The sequence below is a fragment of the Notothenia rossii genome, assembly GCF_949606895.1.
Source record: "Notothenia rossii genome assembly, chromosome: 11".
NCBI classification, from domain to species: domain Eukaryota; kingdom Metazoa; phylum Chordata; class Actinopteri; order Perciformes; family Nototheniidae; genus Notothenia; species Notothenia rossii.
In genome coordinates this window covers 20,771,955-20,794,902 of record NC_136910.1, presented here as the reverse complement: position 1 = coordinate 20,794,902, position 22,948 = coordinate 20,771,955, and the positions used below count along the sequence as shown (strand labels likewise).

The 22,948-nt window shown below is 41.1% G+C and overlaps 3 protein-coding genes across 18 annotated transcripts in view; all 3 read right to left on the bottom strand.

Annotated features, from left to right (window-relative positions):
• exoc7 (exocyst complex component 7) overlaps positions 1 to 5,059 on the bottom strand; it is a 28,891-nt gene extending 23,832 nt beyond the window's left edge. For 6 of the 14 annotated variants that reach the window (XM_079657423.1, XM_079657419.1, XM_079657426.1 and 3 more), the window contains exons 1-5: positions 4,826 to 5,059; positions 4,598 to 4,663; positions 3,709 to 3,893; positions 3,477 to 3,582; positions 2,613 to 2,835 (exon numbers count right to left, since the gene is read on the bottom strand). In XM_079657423.1, coding sequence (XP_079513549.1) covers positions 2,613 to 2,835; positions 3,477 to 3,582; positions 3,709 to 3,893; positions 4,598 to 4,663; positions 4,826 to 4,903 — 658 coding nt within the window. In that variant the 5' untranslated portion in view covers positions 4,904 to 5,059. The remainder of the gene's footprint in view (positions 1 to 2,612; positions 2,836 to 3,476; positions 3,583 to 3,708; positions 3,894 to 4,597; positions 4,664 to 4,825) is intronic. The other 8 variants (XM_079657428.1, XM_079657430.1, XM_079657424.1 and 5 more) reach the window with 3 other exon arrangements.
• Positions 5,060 to 6,063: 1,004 nt separating this feature from the next.
• Positions 6,064 to 10,266, bottom strand: tvp23b (trans-golgi network vesicle protein 23 homolog B). Of its 2 annotated transcripts, none has more exons than XM_079657434.1 (7): positions 10,133 to 10,266; positions 9,208 to 9,281; positions 8,747 to 8,891; positions 8,536 to 8,625; positions 7,776 to 7,901; positions 6,751 to 6,879; positions 6,064 to 6,663 (listed from the first exon to the last, which is right to left on the bottom strand). In XM_079657434.1, the coding sequence occupies exons 1-7, from the start codon at positions 10,142 to 10,144 to the stop codon at positions 6,637 to 6,639; spliced, it is 603 nt and encodes a 200-aa protein (XP_079513560.1). In that variant the 5' UTR covers positions 10,145 to 10,266; the 3' UTR covers positions 6,064 to 6,636. The 2 variants fall into 2 exon arrangements, with proteins under 2 accessions (XP_079513560.1, XP_079513559.1); XM_079657433.1 differs by having other exon boundaries at positions 9,208 to 9,290; positions 10,133 to 10,172.
• An 890-nt stretch (positions 10,267 to 11,156) lies between these two features.
• Positions 11,157 to 22,920, bottom strand: trim16 (tripartite motif containing 16). 2 transcript variants are annotated; one of them, XM_079660609.1, is made up of 7 exons: positions 22,511 to 22,920; positions 21,435 to 22,246; positions 18,569 to 18,664; positions 13,624 to 13,857; positions 13,366 to 13,537; positions 12,957 to 13,052; positions 11,157 to 12,063 (listed from the first exon to the last, which is right to left on the bottom strand). In XM_079660609.1, the coding sequence occupies exons 2-7, from the start codon at positions 22,128 to 22,130 to the stop codon at positions 11,453 to 11,455; spliced, it is 1,905 nt and encodes a 634-aa protein (XP_079516735.1). In that variant the 5' UTR covers positions 22,131 to 22,246; positions 22,511 to 22,920; the 3' UTR covers positions 11,157 to 11,452. The 2 variants fall into 2 exon arrangements, with proteins under 2 accessions (XP_079516735.1, XP_079516736.1); XM_079660610.1 differs by lacking the exon at positions 22,511 to 22,920 and having other exon boundaries at positions 21,435 to 22,382.
• Positions 22,921 to 22,948: the final 28 nt, after the last annotated feature.

Sequence of the window (22,948 nt, the reverse complement as noted above, 5' to 3'; positions counted from 1 at the left end):
ACTGAAAAGGGGTGAAAAAAAGATCTAGTTCCAGATATTTTGGTGTGAACGCAAAATCCAAGGAACTATCGGAACTATTCCTGGGAAAAGTACTCCGGTGTGAAAGCGCCTTTTAGTCCCGGAACTATCTAGTTAGATCGCGTTAACAACGGAGTAAGTCCCTGAGGGAGGATTACGCAAATGAAGCCGCTGACGTCACTTCTTCTTCTTCTGCTTTGGGTTTACTGGCAGGCCGCAAACAGGGCTCGAGCTTAAGGGCGTCCCGTCGTCGAAAAAATAGGGTTGGGGAGGATAAAAAAAAATGTTGGGACGAATTTGGGACGAGAGTTAAAATAAAAATAGCCTGCTAACTCTACTACGGAAGCCGATGAAAATGAAACTGACTGCACGTTTTGTGTAGTACACAGTTATTAAACCTACTTGTCAACATAAACACACACAAAACATTTAGCAACCCGCGAAATAAACACACACACACATACACACAGAGTACGTATACCGACAGCCAGCGGCACAGCTGCCCGCAAATTCCTGGCCCGCGAATAATGAGAACTCTCCACCGCATTCAGTCATAAGCAATATGCTGCGCCTCTCCCCATGTAGGGATGGGTACCGAGCCCCTGTATCAAACGGCCCCCGGGCCGGAATTATTAAAGAACGTGGTACTGTTAAGCTCCGACGTTATGGTAGTGGAGACATTTAAAAAAGATACGTATTGTGTATTATTGCTACATAAACATTAAATCACAGTTTTAGTTTCGCCAACTCCATTTCTAATATGCAATAAGACTACAAAATGCGTCTATGATGTATATTCGATCTTTCCAATCCAGGCGTCTGTGTGCGAGGGGGCGGGGCAGTTTGTAAAGGTCTCCTGACTGTGTTACAGACTGTCATCCTGGTTATTGGTTACTCTGGGTTCTGTCAGGACAGTGTGTTGGATATTTTTGTTAGTTGGATGGGACTTGATTGGATTCAATTAGGGTGACTTTCTCGTTTGTGTGTTTTTTTTTTATATATTTGGCCTTTGTTTCTATGTTTGACTGATTTCTTTAAATAAAAAGGTTGATGAATCATCATCTAGATTTGTATGATGTTTTATTTATGTTAAAGGTCACTTTGAATGATTTTAACTAATGATAATGTAGAAAAACTAATATTTTAAATTCGGGACGGTCCAAATTAATTTCGGGACGGCTTAGATTGTATTTCGGGACGGTTCCGGGAGGATGGTGAAAAAAGTTAGTCGAGAGCCCTGGCCGCAAACAACTTCACGGCGTATACTGCCACCCGAAGTCCCCGGCCGGAAGTCCCCAGAGTTGGGGACTGGCTTCAGTAGAAGTCTTCCGAGTAAATGGCCAGAAGCGCCGACACCTCCTCATCACTCCACCACTCCCATGTTTTCTTTTGTGTTGCCATAAGTAAGTCTCTCTCCGTTGGTGCGCTGGGCTAATGCTAATAATGCTAATGCAAGCAAATAAAATGGCATCTTCGCGAAACTTTTAGGAGTTTTACGGGGCGTGGTTTGCAATTCGCCCAGCCAATCAGAAATTGGAACCTTTTTCTCCCCAGGAAAGTCCCTGCTCTCTAGCCGGGACTGAAAAGGGGTGAAAAGGTTCCCGAAAAAAAGTTCTAGTTCCAGATCTTTTTGGTGTGAACGCAAAATCCCAGCAACTATCGGAACTGTTGCTGGGAAAAGTACTCCGGTGTGAAAGCGCCTTAAGGCTAGTACTAGGGATCGGTATTGTTAGGATTTTATCGATACCGGTACCGGTACTGCTTATAGGTATCGGTATTTTTCTATACTCTTATCGATACTTTTCAATAATTTGGTGTTAATAAACTAAAAAAAGACAAGGCGATGTGCCTGCAAGACTGCACCCAGGTAAACAAAACATATTACCCGTGCGCAGCAGCTAACCTGCCTGCGAGCTTTCGCTCAGGTCACATTTACACACGGCGAGGCTGAAGCCCGCTAGCACTATTAGCACTATTAGCACTAGCAGTATCGCTAGCACCGTTTTCGATTCAATGAATGTCTTGGTTGCAAATGCTTCATTAAGTTGCTTGTGTTACCCCCTTTACAAGCAACTAATTGAGTACATAGATTGCACCATGCACTATCGCCACTACATTTTTTTAAAGTGCAACCAGACCTTGGATCGCTTCGCTCTGTCCGCCATGCCTGCGGGAGTCTCTCAACAATAATAAGAGCGCTGTTGAGAGAGATGAGGAGTGGCATTTACAGTGGCCAATCAGAGGGGTCTCAAACCGGATACATCACACGGGATGAGGGTTCCCAACCAACCAGAATGGTTTAAAGTTAAACTAAGGAAGTAGACGTAACAGATATACCGATAGCAGCACCGTTTGTCCAGCGGCTTAACGGTATACTGATACCGTCCAATCAGCTACCGGTATTGAATTAGTACCGGTTCTCGGTACCCATCCCTAGCTAGTACACAGCGTAATTTCCGGAGAGATGTTTTTTGGTTTTCCCACCTGAACACAATATCTCTCTCTGTGTGAGACATGGAATACAGGAAAACTAAAAGACAAAAGGAAGGAAAGCTAGAGTAGGAACAGTATGCAGAGCCCAGCAGGAAACCCACCCTGGTTGCGTCCGTACTCCACCAGCCAGCCGGCGATGCAGATGATGTCTTGGAGCACAGCTTCTGGCAGATGTTCCAGCACCACATCCTCCTGGACCTCCAGCTCCTCGTCCACACTGATGGCGTCCAGGATGAGGATGGGGGGAACGGGTTTACTGTAGCGGGTCAGGAGGCTGCGGAACTCCGCCTCCAGCAGCTCTTTGCCCTTCTCAAAGCGAGCTTTCTGCACAAAGGAAACATTGGTCAATTTCCTGGGAATTTGACTTTTGTTCTCTTACACATAAAAAATGTATAAACCTACACTGCTTGTGATATGTATATCTGGCTGGTTATTTCAATGTAATTAAGGTCAGTTTTACATTTAAACAACAAACGGCATGATTTTTTTTCTCACACAGATTTTTCTGCACCCAGCACCTCCTAGACTTTTGGTAGTAAAATATTTTAGAGATATATTTACGAGGCAAATCATGGCATTAATAATTGAAGAGACAATAATCAAAGATCACTGCTACAAAGGAATACAATGTGAGGAATAGGATGCAATTCATTAGTTTTAAAGCCACCAAGAAGGAAAAAAAAACCTGTGTCAAATATGAAGAAATACTTTTCCATTTTGGAATGACGCTTATTATCTGTCTTGCAAATAGATAGAAATGAAGATTGACACCATCCTTATGTCATATTTGTATGTTAAATGTGAAGCCCAAGCCACTTAGCTTAAAGGCTAGATGTAAGGAGAAAGATAGTGTCACTATCTGGTTTGTTTTAAATACGTATACAAAAGTTAACTTATATCTAAATCTCAGCAATAATCGTTTACCAAAATTCACATAAATATTCAAATAAAGCTGAATACTGTACCACTGTGTTGAGTTCGGGGCTGTCAGGGTTGTTATCCTGGAAATATTCCACAGCTTTCTGAATCTTTGCAATACAAGCAAGGTACTCATCCAGTCTGCCTGTCGGACTGAAACAAAAGGATTAAGGATACATCAGTTTTCTACATCTGCTCAAAATCCATCAACTCTGCCTAGAAATGGAAGTTGTTGTTGTGCCGATCAGGCAGAACAACCCACGATCCCCTCAGTCTCACCCCTCTCTGATGATCCTGTCTGTGTCTTTGGCCACGTGGTAGTAGCTGATGACGTGGTCCATGCAGGACAGAGTCTTGTCCACGTTCTCCTGCAGGCGCTGCAGGTTCTCTGTCTGCTTGTGCACCGGGATGATGGAGTTCTCCAGCTGCATCAGACGGCTCTCGAACGACGACAGGATGGAGACCTGGAGAAACAAAATCATAATAAGTATTTATCTGCCGACAAGAAACAAGAACAAAGACCATAACATCCCATCTCTTCTTTTTTGTTTTTGGTGTTTGAAGCTGAGATCTGAAGAGCAGGAGGGTTTTTTAAATCGAAGCACTAGCTAGATTAAAATGGTTGTGCTTAGACTTGTCAAACCTGGAAAACAGACTATAAAGACTGGTTAAAACCCAGTTGGAGATCATGAGCCTTGCTTCTTACTTTCATTTTTGTAATCTGTTATATCTTATCATTGGTTGGCAATGTTTTCTTATTTCTACATTTTCATTGTATTATTTGTGTTGTGTCTATTGTGCATATGAATATAAAGCCTTGGATCTCTTGAATGTTTTACTTTTTAAAACACTATATGTAGACCTTTTACGACTGGACATGGAAACTATAATATCTTTTTTTTCCTTGTGCAGAAATCAATCTAAGTTAAGTCAAAATAAAGGACAAATAGAAAACATTTACAATGAAAAGGGTACGTTAATTAGGAGGAGAATAAAAAAATTGTTAGTTTGTGGGACTTGGTAACAGTTCCTTATGTACGATTGAATGTAGGTGTTTACTGGTATAAGGTACATCTTAGTGTGTGTGTGTGTGTGTGTGTGTGTGTGTGTGTGTGTGTGTGTGTGTGTGTGTGTGTGTGTGTGTGTGTGTGTGTGTGTGTGTGTATACCATGCCCTTGGTCAGCTGATCACTCTTCTCCAGGTTTTCTCGGATGAATGACAGCGTCTCTTGCTCCTGTAACATCACACAGAAAAACATTAACTTCACATTCTCACGCTGTCAGTGGGAGTTAGCATGTTATATGTACTAATAATTACAATTCATACAGCAGGTTAAATAAATATTCCACTAAAAGGCTCGTCAGTGATGCTTCCTTCCTCTCCAGCCATAACTGACCTGCTTCAGTTTCTCCTCTATTTCCCGCTTCCTGGCGGACGCATCCTCGGTAGGAATCATCCTGGAGGTAATGCCCATCACAGGACGGCCAACAGTGTATTTATAAAGATTAAAAGCTCGATTAAAGTCTTTAAAATGACAACAATGACGAGCAAAACGTACTGTTGTGGCTAGCTAACAGCAACAAAATCAGACAGTTTTACGATTACAAGAGTTTTCCGGTTTGAGTTTCAAAGTAAAAGACACTGTTATTGAAATGTGTCAAGACTTTGTTTCAAATGGAAATTACTTACCATACTAAACAAATAAATTGATAATAACCCTAAATGTAAGTTATATTTATAACCCACTATTAAAGAATTTTCAACAAACGTGACACTAAAATATAGTTTTAAATTAGTCGTCCAAACAAAGATATGTGGTTACTAAGTTCATTAATTTAAGTCAATTTTACTTTTGTGTGTTAATCATGTTTGCAAATGTACCGCTCAATAAAATGCATATTTGACTGTTTACTAGATGAAATGTGAATCGTCTTTATTTTGAAAATAACATCTTAGTTCCGGTCTACAAGTACACTCAAGCTTCTCTTCCGTGTCCGTCTCATCCTGGGAGTGTTTGGAACCAAACTAGCGCTATTTCAGTTTTGGTTGATACAATAATGTAGTTAATAATTGATACATTAATCTGCATAGTATTTGTGAGGTATCTGCCAGGTCTTTTATCCAAACTCTATCGGTTAGCAAGGACAACATAAAGCAATTTCCTTCAATGACATAAACAAACCTCTGGTAGTCGCTGTAATGATCCACTGTTTTCCACAATGATCCACTGTTTTCCAATGGTAAATACTGATTATCTCAGTTTACTTTATTTTTATTTTCAAAATGTTTACCCTAAGCTTTTTCCTCAATCTGAATAAAGTGATAGATAGTCACACATGGTTATCTTGATTGAAGACAAGGATTTAGTGATTTTAAAGTGGCATTGGGAATCGAAACCAGTCTTTTAGAAAATTGTGTTTGTAATAAAAGAAAATGCTGGAGTTAATCAAAAATGAAATGCAACAAAATCTCGGCCCTTGTTTGTATTAATTCATGTCGTTTTTTCTTCATATGGTCTTATTTCACTTTGAGTTTACATAGTTAAATTCCCTGACTTTTAAAATCATTCCTTTTCACAAGTTGAGCAGTGAATGACAACTTTTATCAGAAATAAAAACAACCACGCTGTCCGGAAATTTTTTACAAATGTATTTGCACATAAGAAGGTGTTCCACATAGTTTCTTTAAATACATATTTACAAACTCCTGAAATACTTAACACTGTTACTTTACAAACTCGCCTGTTATACAAACAAAAATGTTTGTACAATACCTCCCAGAAACCACATTATTAGTGTTATAAAGATAAAAATGAAGAAAACAAATCATTAAAACAAACTAAATAAGATACATCAGTGAGCTGAGAGACTACATGACACATCAAACTAGTCAGCTTAACATTTCAAGCCATTATGCCCTTTTTTTTTTTTTTTTACTCATGCACTTACGCTTAAGTATCAGTTAAAGTCAGCGAGGGTTTATTGCTGGTCTCCAGTAATTTGAAGCAACTGCCACACCTCTGTGGAAAACAAAGAAAACTCCATATGGGGACTGGTTGAGTCACACAGTACATTAGTAAGAAAAGAAACACAATTTGTATCAGTTCATATAGCAAAAAAGATGTCTTCCCACGGATCCACTTGGTAAAATAATTGATATCATAGCATTAAGAATAATGCAAACAAGTTAAAATCGCAGAGCGGCACCCTACGATTCCTCTTCTTTAGACATCGCCTGTGTATGATAAACATGACACGAGTGAGAATTTTTAAAACAACAAATAATGTGACTTCACAGTATATTACTCAAAATGTAAGTCACCTGTTTGAGAAACTGTCGTCCAAAATAATTTGTAGCCATATTCTTGAGGCTGGTCTTGCCTCCCACTTTACACTTCACATAGCCATAGAGGTTGGCTCCTTGTAGCACCACTCCCATGATCACCACCGGCTGTGTGGAAGAGGACAGTCACAGTTTGATTTGACAGCACTAGCCAAAATGATAATTCTCTCATGATGAATAAATCCCCACATTAAGACCAAAACCAACCATCATGAATCTGCCAACACGTTTTGTGTGTACCAAAGCCTGATATATCTGCTTCCTTTGTGCCATTGTTGTCAGAAAAACTGTTAAAAACACATCAATGTGCCATGCTGTTGACTTCATTATGATAGAAATACACTGTAGTTTATTGTGACTTAATCACACATACACCACCCTGCTGTCACAAATAGTTTGCAGAGACCCAAATGTGGATTGGTTCCTCACTAAAAATAGTCCACAACAAAAGCTGTTTTTTTAATTTATTTTAAGGAATTACAGACTGGCAGGCTCTAGGGAACCCACGCAAGGCAACAAAAACTATTTGTTTAGTGCCAAAAATATCCCCAAATATCCATTCCAGTGTTTTTATGAAATGGCCAAGTGTCTGTGGTTACTCTGTATTAACAGTAGGATATTTAAGTTTCTGTTATTTAAATTGCTGATGTCAGTTATCAAATGAAGTCAAGATAGCCGTGTTGGTAGTCTACCAGTGACAAACATGCTCTTCTAAAATGCCAACTTTTGTTTGCTGTGCAACATCAGAGGTTGGATCAAAAACAGATATGGGATGCTGTTTTGCCCTTATTGTTTCAGTTCAGCTTGCTGGAAGTGACGTCCTTTTAGTCCTGAAGTGTTTTGGGAAAAACATCTGATACATATTTAAATAAACTTTAAAGTGTTCAATTTTAGAATGGAATTTGGTGTGGTGTAATTTTGTGAGCACATTGGGCTTTTTATGGAATTTGTTGAGATAAGAATAATACAAAACATATATTTATCTTTTAAAGTTGAAAACTTACCACCCATTTAAGTTTGAAGGAAAAGAGGGTGCTGAAAGCAAAGATGACCCAGAGAATGGGACAAACGATCAGACCAATCCAGAAGATTCGGGACTCAGAATCTGACGCTTGTTGCTTCACGGTCCCCTGAAGAAAAACAGGATATTCTCACAGTTAGGACATCTGCAAATACTCTAAAGATTGTTGAGAAGAAAACAAGTACATATATCAACTCCATAGAGTACAAGAGGTCAGTATCATGAGGGGTTAAAGTCCCACGTTTGGGACAGCACCACTGCTTAAACACCAACACTGTGTTTCAATGTAGATATTCTTCTTAGTATGCCATCATATCGTACACTGTGAACACTTGTGCAGTGTCTGAATTTCGGCCATGTTGTTTGTTTCAAATCGCAAGCCACTGCTGTGACCTCAGCTTAAGTGACCATTGCTGCTGTTAGCTAGCTAGCTAGCAACTATTATTGTAAATGGTAGCAAATCCTTACAGAATGTTCAATTAACCCAATAAAATTAACAATGGCTCCTTTTCATCAGTAGTACATTAATATGTGTATTCAAATATTAAATAATAAACACTTCTACACAATTGCGGCTGGTCCCGCAACTTCCGTTATGTACTGTAGTGAAGATGGTGGTTGTTGAGTGTGACAACTTACTGACCATTATAAGTGCCATATTTCGTATTGGGATGCACGTATGCCCTCACAATGGCACATGTAATTGGTCATATTGAGACACATCACAAAGCAACAAATCTTACCTTCCTAGACTCAAACACCCAGTGGCTGCGTCCATCATCGTCCACCTGGTTCCACCACCTCAGACCCACCAGCAACCTCCCACTGATGTTCTGTTAATACACATTATATTTGTGGTCTTAAATTAACATCAGCATTATGAAAATATTTCCTGTTCTCGACTAAAGATTACTAAATTTACTAAAACGTATTGTGTAAAGTGACAAGACACACCTTTACTGTCCAGAAGTCACATGAGAGCAGGAGGATTATTGTGACCATGCATGCGATGAATGTGCTGCTGAAAATCTCACAGAGCAGGTACACGATGACGGCGCTGACTCTGAAGAAGAGGTGGAAGAAGCAGGCCAGTGGATGCCTAAAAAAACGATTTTCAACACATTTAATGCAATGTTGCAGTACGGCAGGGATGCAAGTTCATAATTTTTATTTTATTTATGTAAATAAAATAAAAATTCTTGATGTTTGGTGCAACAAAATAAATCAAACAAAGTACAGAAAGTGTTTTTACAATATGACATTAGTATTTTTACTCAAACATGTTTTCCACTACTGCTATCTATATATATGAAAATAATCCTTTAATTTGAGAAGTTGCAACTATCACATATTTTGTTTAATTGATAAGCAAGCACTGAGATACAGTAATAGCAATCGGTCCTCTGTAAACTTACTTCATATTTGACTTCTTTGACCTTTTCCCTGTATCTTCCTCTGCGTCAAACAGAGACACGTCTTCATCATTATCCTGAGGGATCAATAAGGAAGAGGATAAACCCACAGAGACTCAGTACACAGACATATTTCAACTAAGGCTTCATCTTTGTTTCCATACACACTATTCATGGCTCATATGAACTTCGGAGGTAACTGCATGTTTATTTAAATCCAGAACATTACATTTAAGTTACTACAAGACATCATAATCAGGAACAGGTGTTTACAATGGGATGCATACAATGAACGCATCAGGGTGAAATTAACACAGGCAAAGCTGAAGTCGAGAATATAATAGAACCAGAAAAATAACAATACAAATGTGTAAAATAAAATACTTAGCAAATAATTGTAAGAGTTTATAAGTGTATTTTGATTAAGAACAGTCAACTGCTCAAAGCTTATCCATACACCGAAGATATTCGCTTGCTAAAATAAAAATGGCTAATAAACACACAAGTCAACGTCCGGTTTCCCAGTGTTGTCGTAAGTGTTTGTTAGTGATTATAAGGACGGGACCATGTAGCTAACTTTAGCTAACGTAAGCTAAATTGGAAAATGTAAAGCTGCTTGCTAAAGTTAAGTGGCTATTAGCTACTATCCTTGAACATATGTAAACAAGCAAGACATGTTATTACAAGTTAACGTAATCGTTTAGTAATTTGGGAAAGGTAAAGCCAAGATAACGTTAGCTGTAGAAATGTAAATAGCTACAACAGCTAGCGTGCAAGCTAACTACTTAGCACTACAGATATTCCCCTCAGCTGGAGAATATTACGTGTTTACGATTTCATTAACTGTCATTGGTCCTACAATATGAGGCTAAATTAGCTGAATGATATATTTTATTTAATAGATGAACATTACAAATGTGTCACTTACTTCTCTTAGCATGATGAAATTTGCAGTAGCAGTCTCTCTTCCTGGTTACATGCTCAGTTGGATATCACGTCACTGTATACGGTGGTCAGGTGACCCAAGCGTGCCACGTACCCTACGTCAAGACAGTAATGAAATACATTGACATTTAGTGTTTACATTGTATGACTATATTTTATGCATCTTATTACTGATATATTCATAGTACTGTTTGTAATTCATTTGTAATTATGTAGGTTATGGTTATACTACATTACCTATACATGTAGCCTATTTCTACTCACAGGATGTTATTGGATAATAATAAAATGCTTCTATAAATAAGAATAAACATAATAATAATACGCTTTATTTATAGACCACTTTTACAACTAGAGATATAACTCAAATGTTCTCTACAAATCAATCGGCAAATACAAATTAAGAATAAAATTAGACAATAAAAAGAAATTGGAATAAATATCAAGTGAAGGTTAGTGTATTTAAAAACTGAACAGAAATAATGAGAGCTTGTGAAATATTACAAAACGACGAATCTTTAAAATATGTCAATACTAAACTATTAGGTGCTTTAAAAAACTTTTAAAATATCCCTAAAATTCATTCTAAAACATAGGCAAATGTTAAAATGGTTCTTGGAAACTTTTATTATGCTCAATTAGACGTTTTAGACTGAACATCATGTTTCTATCATTTTTTCATCATTTTTCATACAGACATCACATCATAATGTGTAAGACTGCACTCTATTATCATACACCACTTGCTCTTAAACAGGCAAACATTAAAACTTACCATATGTGATTATGACAACAACATCTCTCTTTTTTTTCAAGAGCCCAAATACTTCCCGACACGTTGACCAAAATGTGTGGCTTGTGTCACAGATTTTCCATTCATCGTTTGGAGAATTTCCAAAGTAATCGATTATGGTTAAAATTATCCCACTAATTATTTAATTTAGGATGTTATTTTAATGATGTGTGAAAGCTCAAGCTGTGAACAAAAATAGACACAAAAGAAAATCTAAGTAGCACTTTTTTATTTTCAAGGAGAAAACATAGAACACCTCTGAATTCAAAGTAAGACCAAAGTAACAGAAGTCCCCTACGAAGAGTAGTATAAATACGACTTGGACCAAAAAAACATGATAAACATTCACAATTCACCCAAACAATAGGTTGCTGTAAACAGGTTTACCATGGGAAGACTGTCCATATTTTAGAGTTAAAATAAAGTCTATTGTGGGATAAAACATGATTAAGTCTCACCAGGTTGAATGGTGGCATAAATGATCCGGAAAGAACTGACTTCTTATCAATGTTATGCCGCTGTTTTTGGAACAATTGCTCCGTTTGCAGGTGAGGTTGGAGGAGAGGGACTTTTGAGTCGTAATAGCTGCCCTGGTGCCACCAAGGCGACGATGTTCTCCTTCTTGGACAACCAGAAAGCTGGGTAAATAGGCTCAAGAAACTCTGCCTTGTACTTATGTATGAGCGTCATGGTGTCGTCCACACCGTAGAAAGCCAGGAGGCCTCTTGAGTAGTCCACGTAAACCCCGATACGAGTAAACTTCTCCACATTGAGAGGGGTTTCCACGTCGCTGTGCCAGGCGGAGAAGGTGCGCCCGTTCCACTGTAGACACCAGGAGAAGTTGTTTCCCGTGATGCAGCTGTTGCTCTCGTTGCCCTTGCGGTCGATGCTCTTGTAGGTCAAACCCAAGTGCGTGCCCTCGCCGCTGATGTCCACCTCAAAGTAGTGGCGGCCCAGATAGAAGCTCTCCGTCGCCAGAACTTGGCGGCAGTTCTCGAACCTCTCAGGTACGTCAGGGTAAGGGTGCTGCCAGGGTGTGGTGTTCGTCACCTTCCTGTTTTCTTCCGTCAGCCGCAGGAACTTGTGGGCGGTCTCCGCATCAAAGCTCACGTTGGTGGAATCTGGGAGAGGATTGTGTAAATGTAATATGTTGTAAGAGTTATGTAAGACTAGTCAGGAGTGTAAATACCACTGAGGTCCCAGAGGTCATACCCTATAAAGTGTTGCTTTTGTTTGTTTCCATTTTTATTTTCAGTCACAACTTTGGCTTGTGACTTTGTACAAAGAAACATGTTTTTGAGGCCCAAACAGGGAAGGGATTTCATATTCCAAAATATAAACATAACTGTGTGAATCATAACTTTGTTTTTCCTACATTTCTCTGCTATTAATCATCTCACGACCTTTTCACATTTATCTCGTGACCCTCCAGAGGGGCCTGAACCTAAGGTTGGGAACCACTGGACTTACTGTATACAAAGTTGTTACCCCTTCTCTTAATAATGTCCTATTTTGCTGCAGAGCAAGAACCTATACTTTTGAAAAACTTGGCTGATAACACTTCTGTATTTAAACAACGTGTTACTTGTGATATAGTATTTATACATTGGTGTGCTTTTAAACATTGTTGTCTCGCTATTTTGTGCATCTACTGTGACATGTTTGCATGCTTTAATATTTAAGGGAGTGTGTGGGAGAGAAACTCCCTCTGGAAGGAACTTTGGGATTTTAGCCTTTGCAGACCATTTACATGCACAAAAACCTATAACAAACTACACGAAAGGGCTAACCCTCAACAAATATAATGTGTCCCCTTTAAACTTGAGTCATTCCAATGTTCTCGGAAATGTAATTCCGATCAAATTAAACGTGTTGCTTTTCTTAAATGGATTTAAGGGTAGCAGGATGCTAGGGAATGGGGACTCATTATCTCATGTTTTCTAAATTCCTCACTACAACAATGACTGCAGTTTCTCAGCCAGATGGCTCATATTCAATTACCGAAAAGACTTACACTTGAGGAAGTCGGTGTGTGTCACTGGATCCGGTACAGTCATGTTCTGTTTTGCTGCAACAATTTCATGAACTGTTGTCTTGATTCCCATTTTGTCTGTAATTAGAGAAAGTTCATTTCAGTTAGAACATAACTCAAGTTAGATTTATTAGCTTTGTCATCAGCTGGCACAAGAACGCATCACAGGGAAACTAGTATGAGCTGTCTGTCGGCTCTGACACACATAAATAGGTGTGCCTCGAAGCCAACAGGTGGTTAAAAGCATATTTGTGCGATAACGCTATGACACACAGGCTGAAAATTCTTTACATGTGTGAACACGTCCTGACAGCGAAACAACTATCAGTACACAATAAAGTCAAGGTTTTTGAGTTCCCCTACTGGTATCTTTTCTTCTAGTTTCTCTTACCGTTCTTGCAGGTCTCTTTCACTTTCTCTATGTATGAAGACACCAGCATGGCACACAGCTCGTGCGTGGACTCAACGATGACGGTGCTGAAGGAGGTCAGACGGTCCATCAGGCCGATGGAGACCCCAGGCAGAGAATTATCAGTGGCCTCTTTCTTCCACTCCGAATACTCCTTTAAGACAAACACAGCAACATTCAGGTATAAGAAGATGTTAGCCTTTGGTTTCACTGTGTCCTTGTCTTGGCTTTGTTCCTTACCTGTAAGAAGTCCACATCATTTTTGTTCTTAGAGAGCTTCTCCACCTGCGCCTGCGTCTTCTTCAGCTCCGTGCACCTCTGCTCCAGGTGGACCCGGATGCCGTCGGCCTGCCTCAGCGCCTGCTTCTCATCGGCCTCCAGGATCTCCGTCACCTCCCGCTTCGCCCTCTCCATCACGGCCTGCAGCTCCTCGAACTGGGTCTCGATCACCGCCTTCACCTCTGTCACTGAACTCTGTGGGACAGTCAAGTCAAGTTAATTGATTTTATACTGAAACTCTGAAATGAGAGCAAACTACTTTTGTACATGTTTCTGTTATACTCTTTTTGTCCTGTATATAACTTATAATGTCTGTAACTCAACTAGATATTTTCTATTTATCAGTTCTGACTTAAAGAAGACATATTGGGCTTATTTTAAAGAGCAACTTCCAGGTTAAAGACACCTGTGAATAAATGTGTAGGAAAATGATGAATACACTAGCTTTTCAAAAATATACAGAAATATACACTACAGTGACATCTGGCGTCGTTTTTGTAAGGCATTTTCACTTCCGCATAAAAAAGCCTCGGCACGTGACCTCCCGCGTGTGACGTAACACGGGGGACACAAGGGGGAGAGCGGCCGGTGTAACGTATTAATAAACATGGATCCCAATGCTAGTTTCGACACAGAAGACACAGAAGAAGTTGAACATGAATATTCGAATGCATATGACGGACCACAACCTTATAATTATGAGCCTGCTAGGCGTCCAAGAGACCAGGAGCAGCCAAGGATTAGAAGAAATAACGGCCATCGGAGAGAAATTGAGCTGTGGTGTGTGGAGAACCAGTGGAGAACTGGGCAGCTATCTTGGTGAGTGACCGGCGTTAGCTACAGAATGTTAGCTAACGTCACATCACAACATTGTGAAGTTAGCTATCATATATCAGGTTATAACTAACGTAGCATTGATAATATAGTAACGTTACTGGCAGGACTGTTGATACTGATCCATAACAGAAACTAATGCGCAAGTATCAGCCGTATCTCGCGTTACCTAATGCAACTCCACACTACGGGGCTGTGTACCGGAGGGGAGACGCGAGATACGGCTGATACTTGACGATCTGGCGGAGAAAGGTTGTGGAGCCTCCGTTGATATGCCGTTGTAAATGGCTTGATGGAAAGCAGGTGTGTAGTCGGAGAGGGTGCACAGCTGATTGCAGCAGGTGAGTGGAGGTTGAGCCGGGAGCCAGGAGTGACAGCCACCCATGGGCGCGGGAAGGGGGGTGCTGAGGGCGCTGCAGCACCCCCTAGCGGCAGGCAGGGGGTGCGGAGCTCCCCTGTCTGAATTATTATTTGACGGTTATTGCTGCTCCCGCTGTGCATAATCTGTGTAATATGGAGCCAATAAATTCCACATTGTTGGTAAAATAATATTTTGGCCTGCCCCGAATGTTTTTTCTGTAGCCCCGGACAATTCTACCTCAATAATATAATACATTAACCGTGCTTTACGTGAACCTCATCAAGACACTAGAAAGGACGGCAGGACTGTAATTTCCCGTGTTCAGTGAATGCAACAGAGGCAAGACACCAGACCAATCAGAGAGTTGCATGGAAATAAAAGTGTGCTTGTGTCATTCAAGCTCGCAGCTCTGTGTGTGTGCGGAAATAGCGCTATTAGTGTGTGTGAGAGAGGGGGAGAGAGAAAGGGACCGGTGCCAGCAGCAGGGACCGTGTTGTTAGCATCTGGTTAGCTAGCTGCACTAACTGACATACGGAGCTGTTTGTTCCACAACAAGGTGGAGGAGAGCTCTCCTCTTAGACTGAGAGGCTCAGGTGAGCTAAAGGACTCTCTGAGTGTTTAGATAGTTAACTTTAGTCTAAGTTATCTCAGTGGGTCTCAAACGGTTTGGTCAAAAAATATTCAAAAGATTATTTCCGCGGCACACCTTCATATGATCATTATAGTTATAGAATAAAGGAAAAACAGTTATGAAATACTATATGGCAGTAAAACAAGAATACAGTTTGAAAGGGGAGTGATTTGTAAAATATCCATAAAGAGAAAGAACATCTGCTTACAGTTGTGTTTCATCTGGGTGATGAGAGATGTATCCATAGATCTCTTAATGTTGCTCTCAAAGTGCACCAGATTGATGCTTTTAACTTCAATATTTAAAAAAAATCTTCCCGGGGGAGCATCCCCCCGGACCCCCCTAGAGGAGGTGAGGTCTGCTCCCCACTCGTAAAAAATAGCACTTTACCCCTGCCTATATGCCGTGAGCTGATTATCGAGCCTTCATTGTAACAGTCGCGGGTTTACTGTGTGTTTGCGTGTGGGGAGTTTTTTTGTGCGTGCTCTATAGTGCCCGTAATAGTGTTCACTGGAGTCCAGCACCTCAGCACCCCCACTCAAAATACCTTCCCACGCCTCCACCACGCACACACAAACAACACAGACAGGGGGAAACAAACAAACACAAAGGAGACGACTGGAGCAGTACAGCCACCACAGCGTTACCTAATGCAACTCCACACTATGTCTTACGGTGCCGTGTACCGGAGGGGAGAGAGAGAGAGAGAGCAGCGAAGGGGGGGGGGGGGGGGGGGAGAGAGAGAAGTAATATGGTTTCCTGATAAAGCTGTGGAGAGTATGTGCTGCAGGGAGGTGGATGCACAACGCACCCAGGAACGAACGCTAGCTCCGGTCCTTTTCCCGTGAGAGAAACTGTGGACTCGATGTCCTGACAGGCTGGTATTTGTGCAACCTGCACAAACACAATACTGCACCATGATTACAAATGGTGAAATTGTAAAACTACCGAAAAATACCACCTCACTAAAACACAACCGCTCAACTCAACGCAACTACTAACTATACCCGCGGTCAGAGAGCGGAGATGTTTACCCTTTGTGATGTAATATGACGCGTTTGACGTATGACCTTAAAAAAAAGCAGTTTTTAAGAGCAGAGCTCAAAATTGCTCCTTTCCCTCGGAATTCCTGCCCTTATGTCTCGTAAAACATATCAAATCCTACATTCACCTTTTTAATTGTAATTTTCAAGCAAGTTTAAGCATAAATGTAGGAAAAAATAAAACCTGCAAGATGCTCTTTAAGGTCCATATTTTGATTGTGTGCCTCTAGTAGGACATGTCTCCATGCTTTAATGTTCATAAAGATCTTTATTTTTCTCATACTGCCTGTGCTGCAGCACCTCTTTTCACCCTCTGTCTGAAACCAGAGCCCAGTCTGCTCTGATTGTGTGGCTGGCCGGCTCTGTTGTGATTGGCCGACCGCTTAGAGATGTCCCGCCCCTTAGCCTATCATATACCATGTATTGTAGTAGTGATGTCACTTTATTATTGAAGTAAACAAAGGAGTCCGATGGAAGCGTTTCAGGCCTTTGCAGACCATTTCCATGCACAAAAACCTATATAGCACTACAAAAAAGGGAAAACCCCCAAAAAGCATAATAGGGCCTCTTTAATTAAAGGTCCCATGTCATGGCCATTTCTACTGATCATAATTCCATTGTTGAGGTCTACTAGAATAGATTTACATTGTGCATTTTTCCAAACTCACATTGGTTTCTCATACAGCATCTCTGTATAGTATGTGTATTCACTCTCTGTCCTAAACGCCTTTTTGGAGCTCCTGCCCCCCCCCCCCCCCCCCCCTGTGAGCCCACTGTGCTCTGATTGGTCAGCTCGCCCACTCTGTTCTGATGAGTCCACCACCGTTTCAGCGGAACATCAGTGATTATGTGTTACAATGGCATTTGTTAGCAACCAGAAAATGACACCAGCAATGATAAACAGATGAGAATGCTGCGTGGGGTCTGGGTGCCGTGTTGGCGGGACGTTGCGCGGCATGCTGCTGTGAGGAGCGGACAGTGTGAGCTGGGTTCATTTCCTGCTTGCTGCGTGGGGTCTGTGAGACAGCGAGACACCACGAATGGACGCGGGAAGGGGGGGTGCTGAGGGGGCTGCAGCACCCCATCTGTGAGGCTCCACTAGCACCCGCACCCCCCCAGCGTGTCACATTTTTGCCGCTGAGAGAGTGTGTGTGTGTGTGAGGAGCTCCACGGACTCCATTTGGACCAATGGGTCCATTTGGGTATGGTCCCTGTACCCAGAAAGAAAAAGAGAAATCTCCAACGAGGCATTCTGGGACAGCACAGACAGATCTTTTCTGTGTTAGAGTTTTACTCGCCACAGGATGTAGGCTACTTTGAGGGTTTTTGACTCTGCAGACCGTTTACATGCAGAAAGACCTTCATAACACACAAGGGGACGGGTAATAACCGGAAAAGCATGACATGGGACCTTTAACATTCTGTTTGTCTTGAGCCCAAATATTACTATTCTATAATATAATTGTTTTTATTTATATTACTCACGTTTCCTCACACTTCAACACAGTAGCAAATACTGTATATGCCTCTTACTTCAGTTAAAATTCCAATTGTAATGTAATCTGACACATTCTTTGCATTCTTGTTTTAAAACAAGTTAGTCATCCATTATCACATCCAAAGCTCAACAGTAACTATAGAGGTCACATTGTGTGGACTGAGGACCATTTACAATCCCAGAGAGGAAGTGATGCATATCTACCGCTCAACAGGTAACAGGTAGGGAGTGCATGAAGCCACATGATAATCTTACATAACATGCTCAGTGAGGGAATACCTGGTTGCCTCTCAGACACATGAAAAACCTTGACGGTTGCATTCCCTCCCATACCTCAGGGCAACTTCTCCTCTTGGGGTGGTTCTAAAAGGCCCGGACACACCAAGCTCACACACCTCACCTCACCTCACACACCTCAGGGCTTACACGGTTGGCTTCTCAAGCCAAATATAACTGCTGAGTAATGAAGTATTGTGACATCCATGTGTCACACACACAGTGAGTCCGTTTCACATTACTCAGACGGTGTGTTTGTTTACCTCGATAGTCACTGTGTTGAGTTGGAGTTTGTTGATGGCGTTCTCTGCTGCGGACACGGTCTTCACCATCTCCGTCTGCTTGTCCCTCAGTTCCTTCTGTGAACACGAGGAGAAGAAAGAATTCAGCATTGAGAGTCTTCACAGTAACCACAAACCATGCTGTCATGCTGAACATAGGTCAGATCCTGGCAGACGCAAACTGAATGTATTGATGTAATGATGTAAACATTTAGGCTGTTTCTTCAGGGAAACGGTTTTGTTTCTGAGCGTCCCCTCCTCTAGGCGGTGGGGGGGATAGCAGACATTGTATTCTGCACTGTGACATTCGTAGCTTTCAAAGCGTGGCCTTGTTTTATGATTCAAGTTCCTCGGCAGGTCCAGACATCTCTGGCATCTCTGGTGAAAGAATTATTTCCAACCTTTCTGTCTAAAGGGTATACCCTGAGGGGGAATCTACAAATCCCTTACTTGAGACGTAGTAATAGAGCATCAAGTCTATGTCTTTTTTAACCTACATTTTTAAAAATTATTATAGACATCTGCTCTCCTACAGCTAAAACGTATTGTCTGAGGAATTTTATTTGGAAAGAGGTTCAAGACAGGGACTACTTCCTCTCAGTTCTGCTAGATCTGTTGTTAAGTTTGACATATGTAGGGCCAACAAGGACTAAAAAGACAACAGGAAATGCAAGTGCAGTGGTGAAAAACAGAAACATGTTAAAGGTAGGGTATGTAAGAATGGAGAAACCAGCTCGAGTGCGCTAGAATTTGAAAATACACAACCGAAATAAATCTGCCCCTTCCTTCAGACTTCCTTACAGAGCCGCTCCTCCAACACACACGAATGTGCACATGACCAATGAGGGTTATATTCTGATATATTTAACCCATTTGAAAAAATATATACCATAACTGACAATATATATCAACATTTTTGCTGTAATGTTTTTTGGATCTTGCTGTCTCTGAGATTAAAAACATGGCTTTGACATTCTATTCATCCATGTTAGATTCATTGATTCACCAAACTCAGGCCAAAGCTTAAGCAAAGTTTCTGAACCACAATAAAACTATTACTGTTACTGTCTTACTACCTTTCCCAAAAAACACCAAGGAATGCTTACTTTTTGATTAACTGGATAGGAAATACTGTCAAAATTTGAGCAACAAACAGTTATTTGACCTACAGCAAAAGGAAACTTGTTTTAATCTAGACTCAGATTACAGATTCTAGAGGTAAATTATGATAAAAAAAACCTCTAAATTCTTCAAATATTGCATATTAATCTTGACTAAAACAGATGCTAACCGTTGACTCCAATGTGATACTAACACACATGCTAACACACAAGGTGCATCCACTGGTGTCTGGTTTCTCCCCCTGAAAACATTGCAGGAGTAGACAAGCGAAACCGAAGTCTGAGACATGTCATGAGTTCTATTAAAGGAAGAGTGTGAAAATGTGGAACATGACCCGAACAGGAAGTCATGTCACTCACGCTATTGTCTTCTGGTTGTCATGTGGAAATACATATTTTTTTAAGGGGAAATGATTGAGTGCTTAAAACATGCAACTTGATGTCCTCTATTAGAATCTATTTGACTTCTTCTTTTCTATGTATACACAGTGGAGGATTCTTTATGCAGCTCATAAACTTAAAGCCTGTATTTGAACCTTCATTCTCAAACAGCTCCAGTAAGCCACCCATCACTGTTTGATGTACAGCTCTGATTAAGCACTTTGAGGTTGAGCAACAACACACACACTGCAAATAACAGGTGTAAGCTAGAAGCTACAGCTCCCTGCAGGAATCTGGACTACAGTTGTTTAACCTGAGGGTCATGAGCTGTCAGAAAAAGAAACTGATGACACTAGCTGGAGCTTTGTTTCTGCATCAGAGGCGCTAAATAGAATTTCCAGAGAACCAAATGTTGTTGTTAATCACACAAAGCGAGCCTAGAATATGATGACCTTTACAGTGGATATTAAGTGAGAATTACTGTCCTAATTAGGTTTAAAGAGATTATAGATATCATTATTGGACATGTGAGAACAACTGTGGTGTATTTTGAGGATACATTCCCATCTACACTGGTGCTCATCAATCCTCTCAATTAGACACATACCTCTTTTCTATTACATGAAAGCAGGACTTGGGATATAATTGAAAAGTAATTACACTTTTGGTTGATTTTATGGCTCAATAAAACATATTTTAGCCCTCATGTGTCTGCTCAAACTGTAATGGACTCAGCCTTTGCCACACAGTGAAAAATCAATAACAAATAAAAGCATTCATCGAGGTTTAAGATAACAAAACCGCACTCTAGACATGCTGTAATATGAGAATATGTTGTTTTGTTCAAATCTGCTGCACCCAACAAGGATTATAATCACCCATATATACAATTTCAACATTTTGTAAGGGAAGTCTTCAAATTCCCTGTTTAATACGAACAATGCTGAATATAGTCTGGATTGTTGGGTTAAAACAAGCAATATATATTGAATATATGACAGACAGAGAAAAGAAACCTGTAGCCAGTGAATATTTTAGATATTGCTTGATAAATGATTTAGAAACATTATGTACACAATTAGAATTTTTCCTGATTTCTCTGGGGTGTTTTAGTCAAAAACTGGACCCCTTGATCATTTGAGGTAACACAAATATTTCATAAGGAGAATTTCTGAATATAAATGAATGTATGACCTGTGATGAGTACAGTGCTTACTTTTTTTTAAAGTTAGTTTATCAACTAATTACTCAAAACTATAGTTGTATCATACACCAAGGGACTTATTTCTTGATATATAGTATTGAGGAGTTCTAATTAAATACAAAAAAAGATTATTTTCACTCGCCTCTATCTGACTGCGAGCCTCCACCACAGGGATGGTGTTGTGGCCCTTGTGCTCCTCCGTCACACAGTCCTGACACACGCAGCAGGAGTCAGCGCAGCAGAACAGCTCCAGGGGCCACTTGTGGCTCTCGCAGGTCCGCCTCTCGATGTCTCTGAGCGGCTCCACCAGCCGGTGGTTCTGAAACTTGGGGTTCTCCAGGTGGGGCCGGAGGTGGGCCTCGCAGTAGGACACCAGGCAGGTGAGGCAGGACTTGAGGGCCCTGCAGGGGCTCTCGATACAGGAGTCACACACCACATCGTCGGGGCCCAGAGGTTCCTCCTTCACCTCCTCTTCTTTCACCTCTTCTTTCTCTCCATGTGTCTGTAGTGGCCCCTCTTTCTTCTCCTCCTCAGGCTTTTGAGGGTCTTCAGACTCCTTCAGGTCTTCTTGAATTTTGATCTCCCTCGTTGTTTTAGGGTCCTGCTCCTCTTTGCTCTTGATCTCCGGAGTTTCAGCCTCTGTTCCGTTCTGTTTGGGTCCAGGTTTAGGCTGGTCCGAGCTCTGCAGACACTTGGGACATCCTTTGTTTTTGTCCCCCAAGCAGGAGCCACAAACAGAGTGAGGGCAGGCTGCTGTCTTCTCCCCACTCAGTGCACCTGAGCAGACAGCACACTGCTGCTGGGAGACTGGAGCTGCTACAGCTGCTGTGTCTGCCATGTCTTCAGAGTCTCTGTCTGTCAGCCTTCTCTCTTCTGCTCTCTGGAGAGAACTGGCTCAGCCACTCTGTCAGCCAGCAGTTCCTGGATCACTCTGAAGAGCCTGAAAGGCCACACCTAGAGGATGTGAGCGGGAGTCAAAACCCATAGTTTCAGTCTAAAAGCTCTCCGCCCCTACATCCAGCCAGACAGACAGCTACACACACACACACACACACACACACACACACACACACACACACGCGCCCTCCCCTTCCCCGAGGAAAAAGAAGCCACAGGGTGGAGCCCACACTGTAAATGAGGAAGAGAGGTGTAGAGTTGCATTCCCCCACATGCATTGTGTTTGAACATGAAGCGAAACACACAAATCTCTTATCTTACCTTTACTGTTGTTTGTTTGTATCTGACATCATCATTAGACTGAGCAGATCACTGCTGCAGCCTTTTGTTTGCCAGCCTGCTTCCTCTCTAACATCATGGGAGCATTTCGGTGCTCCAAAGTTCAAATGGAAGTTCCAGTGAGAATGCAAATAGTGAGTGAATCAGCGGATCAGAGAGCAAACATCAGGGCAGCAGCTGCCATCCAGTGACCAGCCCGTCACAAGTGAGTTCTTTGCTGAAGTGGGGATTTGGAAGTGTGGAAACATGTGATTAATCACATGTGTGCTCAGCCAACCAGAGACAAGTCTTTTTTTCATTTTCTCTTTTTGCAAAGGTCTTCAAAACTACGTTTTTAAAGGTTATTTGTATTTTTGTGTTTTTTTTTATATTTAGGAAATTCACACATGAAACTCACAAAAGTTCCCAATAGTGGTAACT